Source organism: Gopherus evgoodei, chromosome 1 (assembly GCF_007399415.2).
Source record: "Gopherus evgoodei ecotype Sinaloan lineage chromosome 1, rGopEvg1_v1.p, whole genome shotgun sequence".
NCBI lineage: Eukaryota > Metazoa > Chordata > Testudines > Testudinidae > Gopherus > Gopherus evgoodei.
Genome location: NC_044322.1, coordinates 52106225 through 52119580, shown reverse-complemented (window position 1 = coordinate 52119580; position 13356 = coordinate 52106225). Strand labels below are relative to the sequence as shown.

The window sequence follows — 13356 nt, the reverse complement described above, 5'->3', positions numbered from 1 at the left end:
CTGCTACCTAACCTGTAGGTGCTTAACTCACTTGGTTCCTAAATTTCTGCTGTAAAAGTTCCCTACTGCCTACATTTCTACCTCTGTTCATGTGTACAGCTGCCCCACTGTAGGTGTGTGTACGCATATTTCATGTCTAAGCCCCAGAGTGATTCATAAGTTGGGGGAAAGATAGGTATTCCTCCAACTATTTCACTCATAGCACTCAATCTGGTAGACAGGTCCCATTCAAAATCTGGCTGGAAAAGATGGTGGTGCCAGTGCTGCCCCACCTTGAAACTTTTAGCCCACTGATTAGAGCACTCAGCCTGGTTATGAGAGATAGAAGTTCAATTCCTCCCTCTGCTTGTGGGGAAGAAATGATTTGCATAGAGGTCTCCCACAAGAGTGCTTTAACCACTGAGCTGTGGGACAGTTCTGTGAGGGGAGGATCCCTCAATCTCTCCTGTTGAGGCTGTTCCACTTTGGATAAATGATTAATTAGTCATTGGAGGGAGGGTGGTGTGGCTGTTGCAGGCTTCCCCCTCCTAGGTGAGTTCCGTATCCACAAGACTCTAGACTCTTTGTCTCTGGCCCAATGCCTGTTTAAGCATTCACATACAATGGAAGAGCTTCAACAGGTGAGACTGAAGGGGGCCTGACATCAGAATAGCCCCTAGCTCAGTGGTTAGAGAAGGTTCCTGAGAGATGGAGGAAGGTCTCTGTTCAAAAGTGTTCTCCTCCTCAGACAGAGGGAGAATTGAACCTGTGTCTTCCACATCCCAGGTGAGGGTGCTCACCATTGGGCAGAAAGCAGGTGGTACCAGTACCACCACCTCCTCAAGCCATCTTGTGTGGCATGAGGCAGGCACCTCACTTGTTCTGACAAACAGCAGCTTAGATACCAAACCCACCTGACTTCAGGAGAGGGCTTCCTGCCTGGGAATTGCCAGCAGAAATAGGTGCCTGGAATTAGGCATCTAACTCCATGAGAGGTGAGGGGTTTAGGAGACACTCATCTTGTCAGCATTTCCTGTTAGCTACCATAGGCAGCTCCTTGCCTCGCATGCTGGCTTTTGTGGATTGTATTCCAAGGTGTCTTGGAATGTGAATGTGAAAATCAAAATTCTTCATATATATATATATATATATATATTGAGTTCAATCATTGAGGGGGCCACTTAGGGATCTGAGGGAAATCAGTACTTGGTCCTGCTGGTGAAGGCAGTGGGCTAGACTCAATGACCTTTTGGGCTCCCTTCCAGCTCTATGAGATAGATATCTGTCTCTCCCAGTTCATTATACTGGGAACCTAACTCAGGTTTTTCAGATTACTTTGGGTTTCCTATGATTTTCTAGGTGCCTAAAAGTAGAGTGTTGTGAAGTACAGCATTGCAATACCCCAGTCCTTTTGTGATTCAGACCCAAGTATCTTCTGTAAGGAGTTGTGTGCTTTCAACTCCTACTGAAGTCATTGCAGAGATGAGGCAAATTGGTACCTCACAGGACAGGCCTGAGATTAGAAAATACCTTTTATTTAAATTGTGAGTATTTTATTTAGTCTCTGAACCTGATCATGTGATCTGCCCAGAACCCTCATCTCCTACTAAAGTGAACAACAACTGGGGAGCTCAACACCTTGCAGTATCTGATCCTATATCTGAATGAGATTAACAGGGGTAAAACCAAGGTGTATCTAACACACATGCGTGACACACTTGTCACAGAGGCTCATAAGAGATGGTAAACTGATAACCTAAGGCTCCAATCCTGCAATCATTTTGCATGTGAGTAACTTCAAGCATGAAAGTTATCCCATGAGTTCAATAGGACTACTCACCTGTGTAAATTTACTGGTGTTGGCATGTTTGCAAGTATTTGCAGGATTGGGACCCAAAGCAGTTAAAATCCTCATATTTAAATACAGTTGCATTTTTCCCCTTCGTCTTTTTCAAGTAATAACGCAGCATGAACAATACCACACCTAATGTACCATAACTTCCATCTCTGTCATACAACCACAATCTTTAATTCTTTAGATTTATGTAAATAGTTCATAAGTTGGGGTTAAAGCAAAAGTCACAGGGACACTATCAGATTAAGAATCATGTAATTAAAAACAAATTTCATGACCTGTATTAGTAATAGCAACACCATAATTATTAGAGAGAATTTAAAAAAATGTACTTTTCCATCATTTATGTGGTTTTACTTTTTGCATTTTACCCCTCCTAGATAACGAAAATAGTGTAATGGTTTTGTTTCTGCTCCATTTCAAATCAGTTCCTATAAGCTAACTAATAATATTTAATAGGGACAATTCCAAGATATCTATCACACATTGTTCTGTCTCTCCAAAATAATCACACCAGGTCTAATGAATTTTAAGGGTAATGGAGTTTAAGGGTGTGGTTCTATTTTTCTTTCAAAATGTTATTTATAGCATTCAAAAGTTGGCAGGCATGGTAACTTTCAGCTTCTGGATTCTCAATGCTGTAAAGTTTGAGTTATGAACACAGCTAGAGGCTCTTGAAATTCAAACAAAAAACTGCTTTTGTTGCATTTAAAATAATGAAAATGCATTGAACCCTGCCCCCTTAAAAAAAATCTTAAATTTTCATCGTAAAACTCCTTATTGAGAGCCCCCGGAAACAATAAACGATTAGGACCTCTAAAAAACTGTTAAACTAGTGGCTCAATAACAGAATTTGTGTGCTATGAAGATAATAGGAGAGAAACCAACACTGCTTTTTCAATAATCTCTTTGGGCCTCAGCCTCCTCTCCCAGCAGTATAAATCGGGGTAACCCCACTGAAATCAATAGTAATGCTAATGTAAAACCAGCATACACAAGATAGGAATTGGGCCCTATAAATGCCTAAACTGCTAAGACCTTAGTTAACAGACTGTAAGTGCAATCCTGCTGCCATTGGAGGCGATGGAAGCATTGCCCTTGATCCAATGGGAGCAGGCACAGGTCTCAGTAGCTATTTGCTTTGCAGTGTTATAATTGCAGAGTTGGGGTTGATTACAACTCTACCGGATATAACACTTTCCTCAAGATCCAAAAAATCTTACCGCATTATAGGTGAAACCGTGTTATATCGAACTTGCTTTGCTCCGCCAGAACACACAGCCCCATCCCCCCAGAGCACTGCTTTACCGTGTTATCCGAATTCGTGTTATATCAGGTTGTTTTATATCGGGGTAGAGGCGTAGTTTTTATATAAAGGAGGAATAGTTGAAAGCTTTGCTGTAAGATGAAATGAGTCTGGCTGCATTCCTTATTGCTATGATTTCATGTATCCACAGAAACATGGAGTCTGTGGCAGCCCTGGAGTCCTTGCAGTGTGACCTGTGGGGATGGTATCCGTGAGCGACACAGAGAATGTCTCACATCACTGCCAGCAAAACCAGGCTGTGTTGGGACACGAAAAGAGACTTCGCTGTGCTCTCTAGAGGAATGTTCTAGTATGTGGTCCTGCTTTCTTTAAAGCTTTTCTCCTTGATGTGTGTCTGCTTTCTCTGGAGAAAACAAAATGCATGTTATTATAATAGGTTTGAGAAACTAAAGCATTTAAACCAGTCTTTGTGACTTCTTATTCACTGAGGATGAAATCCTGGCCACATTCAGGTCAATGGAAAACTCCCACTGACTACATTGTGGCCAGGATCCCCGGAGTTAATTCCACCAACTGGCTGATGGAAACCCATGCAGTAGTGTCCATCTGTGTGTTTGCTGGGGATAGAGAGATATAGGCAGCATGACTAGTCCAGTGACACTTATACCATGGAGGTGGATTCCACGTTGGCATCACATCTGCCAGCAAGGAAGGGAGTACGGGGATGGGCTGGGGGAGAGGTCACTGGTCACAATAGGGATGAATCTGGGCTGGCTCAGTCTGTCACAGTTGCTCACACAAAGGAAGCCAGTAAAAAGTCACACAGACAGTCCGGCTTTATCACTAGCTTCTGAACAGAGAGACATTTTTAATGTATTTCAAAATATATATGAAAAATATACTGCCAATAATGAAAATGTATTTCAAATACTATAAAACTGGACGTTTGTGTGGAACAGGTTGAGAATATATTAACCATATGTATAGCCACATGGGGTCTGGTGCTGTCGGATGCTGAGTACTTCCTGTCTATCAGCCCTTAGCATTTTTATCTGGGCCTGCAAACCCACATTATTGACTCCCACTCTCCCAAGTGTAACAGTCTTCTGCTACACTTCCCTTAGAACATAATACTGGATCTGACCAAAGGTCCATCTAGCCCAGTATCCTGTCTTCCAACAGTGGCCAATGCCAGGTGCCCCAGAGGGAATGAACAGACAGATAATCATCAACTTATCTATCTCCTGTTGCCCATTCCCAGCTTCTGGCAAACAGAGGCTAGGGACACCATCCCTGTCCACCCTGGCTAATAGCCATTGATGGATCTATCCTCCATGAACTTATCTAGTTCTTTTTTGAACCCTGTTATAGTCTTGGCCTTCACAACATCCTCTGTCAAAGAGTTCCACAGGTTGACTGTGCGTTGTGTGAAGAAATACTTCCTTTTGTTTGTTTTAAACCTGCTGCCTGTTAATGTCATTTGGTGACTCCTAGTTCTTGTGTTATTAGAAGGAGTAAATAACACTTCCTTATTTACTTTCTCCACACCAGTCATGATTTTGTAGACCTCTATCATATTCCCCCTCAGTCATCTCTTTTCCAGGCTGGAAAGTCTCATTTTTATTAATCTCTCCTCATGTGGTAGCCATTTCATACCCCTAATAATTTTTGTTGCCCCTTTTTTGAACCTTTTCCAATTCCAATATATCTTTTTTTGAGATGGGGTGACCGCATCTGCACGCAATAGTCAAGATGTGGATGTATCCTGGATTTATATAGAGGCAATATGATATTTTCTGTCTTATTATCTATCCCTATCTGAATGATTCCCAACATTCTGTTTGCTTTTTTGTCTGCCACTGCACGTTGAGTGGATATTTTCAGGGAACTATCCACAATGACTCCAAGATCTCTTTCTTGAGTGGTAACAGCTAATTTAGCCCCCATCGTTTTATATGTATAGTTGGGATTATGTTTTTAATGTGCATTACTTTGCATTTATCAACACTGAAACATTGTTCCTGCTACACTCTTCACTTCTGTGTATAAATCAATGTGCACCCATTTTGCATACCCATAGAAAGTCTCAGCTGTGCAAGTTACACAGGCTTACTGTCTCCCTGCCCAGTTACCCTTACACCTGTTTTCTGATCATCGTGCACCAAAGTCAGATTTATGCCACTACAGAATTATGCCTGAATTATTTAATCTTGTATAGAATTTAAAAAATGTTTTCACATTGTGCTCCAGCTCTGAGTACTGCTGACCTTATGCTGTAAATAATAGTGTCAGACTGTCCTCTGCTGTGTCTCTGGTCCGTCTAGGAGAGTCTGTTTCAGCATTATTATATTTGTATTCTTTAGTCCAGTAGATGGAGCAAGTGGCTGAGTAACAGAAGCCAGCACAGAGGGTTGGAACCCTGGTGGAAGGGCTGAAGAGGAGAAGTAGAAATAAATAAAAAAGATCAACAAGCAGAAGTGAGAAAAGAAAATAAAGAGAGAAGGAAAAATGAATAACTAAAACATTCAGATCTCTTCGATATAAATCTGAAGTAACTCCATGGGTTTCAATCACAGTCACAGCAACACTTGACCAAATTCTGGTCTTGTTTCTCTTCTGATGACATCATCTTTCCCCACACCTCCCACCATGTGACTCTAAGAATTTTGTAGTGCTGCTTGGACAGCGAGCCTCTTAGTGACCAACTGAGTGCAGCTTTTTTAACATTACTCTGGAAATGAATGTATGTGTTATCTATTAAAATGAACTACCAGACTTCCTGAATGAGTGACATGCCACACTGCAGTTGCATTTCATATGGATCTATTGAGCCAAAAATATGTTATAAATAACAAGCTGATTATCAAGGTGGCATTTTACAAAGGGCGTGGGAAGGAAAAAGTCTGTTCCTGAATTCTGCAGTATACATGTGGTTTGGTGACTGCGGCTGTGAATTCTTCGTGTACACTGCAGTTAGCTGAGCAGTCATTGTGGAACACTGAAAAGCATTCTGGGAATGTATATGGTGGACACTCCATAACATACATGTAAATGTATAGAGTGGATACTGGATGGGATGAGGGACTGGTAAAGGGATGCCTGAGCCTTTCACTTTTAGATCACTGATTTATATCCAGGTCTGGGCAGTAGCAATGGAACATAACTACCATCAGAAAACTGTTTAGTGGCCTATAAGAAATTAGTGTTTGGACACCATAGTAACAGACATTAAATAAAAAGCTAAGATAAATAAAAATTAGAAAAGGAGTATTGTCTAATGGCTAGAAAAGTAGATTCAGAGCCAAGATTTCAGGGTTCTATGACTATGATTGATTTGCTGGTGACCTTGGGCAAAATCACTCAATCTCTCTGCACCTTGATTTATTCTTTGGTAACATGGGTATGATACTTGTCCTGGTGTGCTGTGAGGCTTAATTAATGTTTGTAAAAGCTTTGAGATCCTCATAACATGCACTATAGCTGTGCAAAGTATTGTTACCATGATTTCTCTTGAAAGTCCCTCTCCAGTTCATAACAAACAAATACCAATACCAAAAACCTCAAGACCCCTTCTTAGCCCAGAACTGAATGGGCATGGAGAATACTCCGTTGTCTGACTCTCAGAGGTGTAACGTTGGGTGAGAGTTGGAGAAACATTTTCAGGGCAACGTGGGGAAACTTGTGCTGCCACTGCTTATGCTGTCCATTTTCTCTCCAGACCTCAGGGCTCTCAAGCCACTTACCTTTCACATCAGGGATCTGCCTGGCACAAGGAGAACAAATACCTTTCACAAACCCTAAAATCAGTTAAAAAATATTTTAATTGATGGGTTGACCTAACCACTAGGCTGACCTAATATATCAATTCCAATAACAAATTGTTAACTCCTTGATAGCACTTTTCATCTGTAAATTTCCAAGTGCTGTTCCAAAAAGGGCAAGTATCTCTATCCCTATTTTATGGATGGGGAAACTGAGGCACTGGCAGTGACGTGACTTGTCCGAGGTCAGCTAGAAGACCAGTGGCAGAGCCTGACACCCCCTCCACCTGGTCACACTGCCTCTATGTGCTTGCTCTTTTCATAGAAACCCTACCAACTCTTGCAAAAAGCTTCCCACTGGATTTGCAAAACTCAAACCTACCAAAAGCCATTAGGGTCAGGTGTATAAAATATTCATAGCATCATAGAATATAAGGGTTGGAAGGGACCTCAGGAGGTCATCTAGTCCAACCCCCTGCTCAAAGCAGGACCAATTCCCAACTAAATCATCCCAGCCAGGGCTTTGTCAAGCCTGACCTTAAAAACCTCTAAGGAAGGAGATTCCACAACCTCCCTAGGTAACCCATTCCAGTGCTTCACCACCCTCCTAGTGAAAAAGTTTTTCCTAATATCCAACCTAAATCTCCCCCACTGCAACTTGAGACCATTACTCCTTGTTCTGTCATCCAGTACCACTGAGAACCTTCTAGATCCATCCTCTTTGGAACCCCCTTTCAGGTAGTTGAAAGCCACTATCAAATCCCCCCTCATTCTTCTCTTCTGCAGGCTAAACAATCCCAGTTCCCTCAGCCTCTCCTCACAAGTCATGTGCTCCAGCCCCCAATCATTTTTGTTGCCCTCCACTGGACTCTTTCCAATTTTTCCACATCCTTCTTGTAGTGTGGGGCCCAAAGCTGGACACAGTACTCCAGATGAGGCCTCACCAATGTCGAATAAAGGGGAATGATCACGTCTCTCGATCTGCTGGCAGTGCCCCTACTTATACAGCCCAAAATGCCGTTAGCCTTCTTGGCAACAAGGGCACACTGTTAACTCATATTCAGCTTCTTGTCCACTGTAACTCCTAGGTCCTCTTCTGCAGAACTGCTTCCTAGCCATTCGGTCCCTAGTCTGTAACAGTGAATGGGATTCTTCCATCCTAAGTGCAGGACTCTGCACTTGTCCTTGTTGAACCTCATCAGGTTTCTTTTGGCCCAATCCTCTGATTTGTCTAGGTCCCTCTGTATCCTATCCCTACCCTCTAGCGTATCTACCACTCCTCCCAGTTTAGTGTTGTCTGCAAACTTGCTGAGAGTGCAGTCCACGCCATCCTCCAGATCACTAATGAAGATATTGAACAAAACCAGCCCCAGGACTGACCCTTGGGGCACTCTGCTTGAAACTAGCTGCCAGCTAGACATGGAGCCATTGATCACTACCCATTGAGCCCGACGAACTAGCCAGCTTTCTATACACCTTATAGTCCATTCATCCAGCCCATTCTTCTTTAACTTGCTGGCAAGAATACTGTGGGAGACCGTATCAAAAGCTTTGCTAAAGTCAAGGAGTAACACATTCACTGCTTTCCCCTCATCCATAGAGCCAGTTATCTCCTCATAGAAAGCAATTAGGTTAGTCAGGCATCACTTGCCCTTGGTGAATCCATGCTGACTGTTCCTGATCACTTTCCTCTCCTCTAAGTGCTTCAGAATTGATTCCTTGAGGACCTGCTCCATGATTTTTCCAGGGACTGAGGTGAGGCTGACTGGCCTGTAGTTCCCCGGATCCTCCTTCTTCCCTTTTTTAAAGATGGGCACTACATTAGTCTTTTTCCAGTCTCCGGGACCTCCCCCGATCTGGCATCATGAAAAGAGGTGAGACTAGCAAAAGTAGGTAGCAAATGAAGTTTAAGAGGTAGACAGGTCTGCAGGGACCTCAATATAAAGTAGGTGGATTTGCTGCTGCAAATCAAGGTTTATCCTCTTTTATCTGACGAAGACGAATGTGAGCTAAGGACATGCTGGCAAGCAGACAATTTAATGTACTTTATTAATTGATTTTCTTTTTCTTAATTGTAAAATATCTTATCTAAAACTCCAAATGTCCAATCAAAATGCAACTTTGATAACAATGTGTTCACTCTTTGTTACAGTTATAAAGCCTACCACCCCTCCTTCTATACAGCACCAAGAAGACCAGAAAGCTAATAATATAGTCACCATCACTGGCATCTCCTTGTGCTTGTTCATAATCCTAGCCACTGTTCTCATCACCCTGTGGAGGAAGCTCTGCAGAGCTCAGAAGTGCAGCACCTCGGTGCGCTATAACTCTGCCCATTCGCCCAGCTTCCACAAGAACTCCGATGAAGAGAACATCTGTCAAGCCGGCACACAGCAGGAGAGCTTTTCCGAGGATAGCGAAGTGCCTCAAGCGCATGCCGGAGAGCCTGTTAACATACCTTTGACCTGCCGGAGGAGCCTTCAGTTTGCTCAAGAAGAGGACACCTCTGTCAGTGACAATTTTCAGTCAAATGCTCAAAAAATAATCCCTCCAATTTTCAGCTATCGCCTTGCGCAGCAGCAGTTGAAAGAGATGAAGAAGAAAGGCCTGACTGAAACCACAAAGGTGTATCACGTATCTCAGACGCCTCTGACTGACACCATTATTGATGCCACGACTGTGCTTCCCCTGGGCACAGAAAACCAGGAGGAGGCTGCTGCACACAAATTCAGGATCAAATCTCCATTTCTGGATCAGCCAGTCAGTCATCTCAAATTCTCTAGGGAAAAATCTAATTCTAAGATGGACTCTGTACTGTCACAGGCCAATCCTGTAATAAGTCCTAGTCAGACCCTCATTAGACGAGCTCACCTGAAATACCAAGATAACAAAGGGGAGCCGTTAGAGAGAGGTTGTCACAGAAACCCACAGTTCAGAAGAACAGCCAGTTTCCATGAAACTAAAAAGGTCAGGCCCTATAGAGAACGTAGCATGTCCACTCTTACCTCACGGCAGATTCCTCTTTATAGTGCCAGGACCAGAACGTGGGGTCAGGCACTGGAAGACAAGTCCCAGCCGACTTGTAAAGATGATGATCCAAGTTCTGAAAAGTTCAACCAGTCTCATTGCACTCTGTTAACTGGTGAACCCCTGAGCTATGGCACAAAACACCGCCACAAAGGGGGCCCTCCAGTGAGGAGGCCAGATATGATCAGTGACCATCAGCGTGCAAGCCAAGTAGCAGGAGCTGACAAACCAGAGCCAAACAGAAACAGGAGGGGCTCTTCACCAAATCATCGAGGGGCTTTGAGGAAAGAACCCATCTCAACTCTGAAAGATAATTACCAGCAAGGCAGTGCTCTAAGCTCTGTCCAGTACAGAAAGGACAAATGCCAGAGCTTCCCCACAGACCCTGAATTTGCCTTTTACGATAATAATTATTTTGGCTTAACAGAATCAGAGCAATGGATGATTGACCTGCCTGGATATTTTGGTTCAAATGAAGATGATGAAACAAGTACTTTAAGTGTTGAGAAACTGGTGATCTGAATGACTCATTGCAACACTGTAGGGTGGGGGTGTGAGAGAAGAGCTGCAGAACCTGTGGTTTATAATAAAAGCAATAATGGAAACCAGGTTCCAGCTGTTTGCAGCAGGAGGGAAATCCTATGGCCTGACTTGTGAGCATGCATTTTTTTTTAATTAATAGAAAGGGCTTTGATGTTATTGTTTTGTCTAATACACATACATATCCTGGGAAAGCAAATGGAAATGATATTGTGACACAGAGAAAATCAGACAGATTTTATTCTATAGAGCACTGAAAAGAGCAGTGCTCAATTAATAATTTATACTGAATCATGAATCCAGTCAATTTAGCCTCTTTTTCTGCTTGTGGACCATCCACTAGCAGAGCACAATATCCTGTAACATCTGTTCAACACTGTTTAATTAATTGTTTCAGTTTTTTTAACCTAGGTTGTGAACAGTTTTCAGCATATCTTTAAAATTCACTATTTGTCATGGGGTTCTGCGCATCCGTTGAGTTCCCCGCTTGCTCAGTGTGGGGTTGATACACTCCACCATACAGTCATCAGGACTCTCAGCTGGGCCAAACAAACACAATCAGGGACTCTGGCCCACAGGGAGGGGCTGAACAGACGAACTGTTTATAGGCCTGAGCTTCCTGGCTGGGGCAAACAATCACAAACAAGGCTTCGGCCCCTTGGGTGGGGCAGAGTAACCAGTCTATAGCTGGGGTCTCCAGCGGTAATAGCCACCTGCCAGTGCTGAGCCCACCCTGCTCTACCAGGTTCCGACCCAGGGCCCTCTGGAGCCTATAATCGTCCTCTTTAGGAGTCAAGTATCAGCTTCCAGTATATTCCCTTAGTCACTTCCTACATCTAAGTCCACTTTCGGCTTGTCCTCCCGGGCAGAGGCTTGGCATCTCCATCGGCCTTCATAGATGGGGATCCCTCATCATGTAGTCAGGGAGACTCACTTCTGTAATCTGGAAGGCTGGTGGTACCTCAGCGGGAGCTGGCAACCCATGTCCGTCTTCCTCCTCCGCCAGCCAGGACTGGAGTGAGCTGTTCCCTTTTATCTGCTCCCTCCAACTGGAGCATGTGCAGTAGAGGTGAGAGGGCCTGGCCTCTTGTGCCAAAAGTGACTGGTTAACCCCTGCTTGGCCAGTGCAGCATTGACACACCCCATCACATTATTGAACTGTGTTAATTGTTTGCAACTGGTCAGATAAGTCATGTGGTGCTTTTCCTGTTTCCTGATTAGATGAGGAGAGCATGAACAATTCTGGAGTGAATATTTGTTTACAATTTGTTTTTTGTGATTCGTCACATACAAGACTTCAAAATTTGATTTCTGATACTATTGGTGCCAGGAAAGCTTGAGATTGCACAATTGTGTGGAAAAGAACAGAAAAGCCCTGTAGAAAATGAACAGATGAGGTCTGCTAGTGTGGTCAAGAAAAATTCATTAACAAATTTGAGTACTGCTAAAACTGTTATTGCAGTATTCTACCAACCCGTAGAAGCCAGTGAAAGACCTCTTACCTTCTCTCCTTCATTGTAATGCTCTTTCCCTTTATCAAATGTTGTATTTTTATTTTTGCTTAAACAAGTTGACAGATACTACAGCAAGATACAAATAAATCATGAACAAAACCAGTGGAACAAAATGCCTATTTAATTAAGATATACTTTGCAAACAAAAGGAAAAAGGAAATGAACTCTTCCATGTCTCTTGATTCCTGGAGAACTTTCTCCATAGGCACGTTTCTTTCACCAGAGGATATTAAACTAATGGAATTGGACACTGCTGCACTTGTTCAACGCTTTTAGCAAAGTCACTGCACACAAAGGAGATGCAAAGAGTGGCAGGCAGGCCAGTTTGCCTCAGGTTCTTTACTCCAGCCATTTATTGGAATAACCGACTCTTTAAGGTATAGAGAAAACAGGTGGAAGGAATACATTAATGGAGGAAACAAAGAAAATAAAAGAAGCCTCAGATGGGGACCGAGAAGGGAGGGTTTGGGGTAGGGGAGAGAAACTACCCCGTCCTCATAGTGCCAGGCTTCCCTTTCACAGCTCCTCCCCTGGTAACCAGTAATCCACATTCCAGTGAAAAGCTAAATTTGGAAATGCTCAATATTCCAAATACAGGCTCAGATCCTGCAATTTACAATGTGCAGGCAGATCCTACACCTTCATAGAGCCCCACTGGTGTTAGTTATGGGAGATTTGATCATTAGAAACGTAGATAGCTGGGTTTGTGATGACCGGGAGAATCGTATGGTGACTTGCCTGCCTGGTGCAAAGGTTGTGGATCTCTCGAGGCATCTGGACAGACTTATGTGTAGTGCTGGGGAGGAGCTCGTGGTTGTGGTACATGTAGGTGCCAATGACATAGGGAAGGGTAGGAGAGATGTTCTGGAGGCCAAATTTAGGCTGCTAGGGAAGAGACTGAAATCCAGGACCTCCATGGTGGCATTCTCAGAAATGCTCCCAGTTCCATGCGCAGGGCCAGGTAGGCAGGCAGAGCTTCAGAGTCTCAATGCATGGATGAGACGATGGTGTAGAGAGGAGGAATTTAGTTTTATTAGGAACTGGGGAAACTTTTGGGAGAGGCGGAGCCTATACAGGAGGGATAGGCTCCATCTAAACCAAAGTAGAACCAAATTGCTGGCACTTAACATTAAAAAGGTTGCGGAGCAGTTTTTAAACTAAGAGATGGGGGAAAGCCGACTGCTGCAGAGGAGCACGTGGATCGGACAGAGACTTCTCTTAGAGGAGAGTCTATTGATAGAGATTCTCTAGGTTTTAGTCAGGAAGAGAGGATGCAAGAGGATAAAGTAGGGGTTTTATAGAAACATTCCTATGAAAAAGAATCCAACACATCAGAAAAGGGCAGACAAATAAACAAGGACAAGTTTTTAAAGTGCTTGTACACAAATGCTAGAAATCTAAAAAATAAGATGT

General features: G+C 43.3%; 1 protein-coding gene across 1 annotated transcript in view; it reads left to right on the top strand.

The window, feature by feature from the left end:
• THSD1 (thrombospondin type 1 domain containing 1) overlaps positions 1-12646 on the top strand; it is a 37047-nt gene extending 24401 nt beyond the window's left edge. Inside the window, exons 5-6 of the mRNA XM_030564093.1 lie at positions 3292-3450; positions 9015-12646. Coding sequence (XP_030419953.1) covers positions 3292-3450; positions 9015-10411 — 1556 coding nt within the window. The 3' untranslated portion in view covers positions 10412-12646. The remainder of the gene's footprint in view (positions 1-3291; positions 3451-9014) is intronic.
• Positions 12647-13356: the final 710 nt, after the last annotated feature.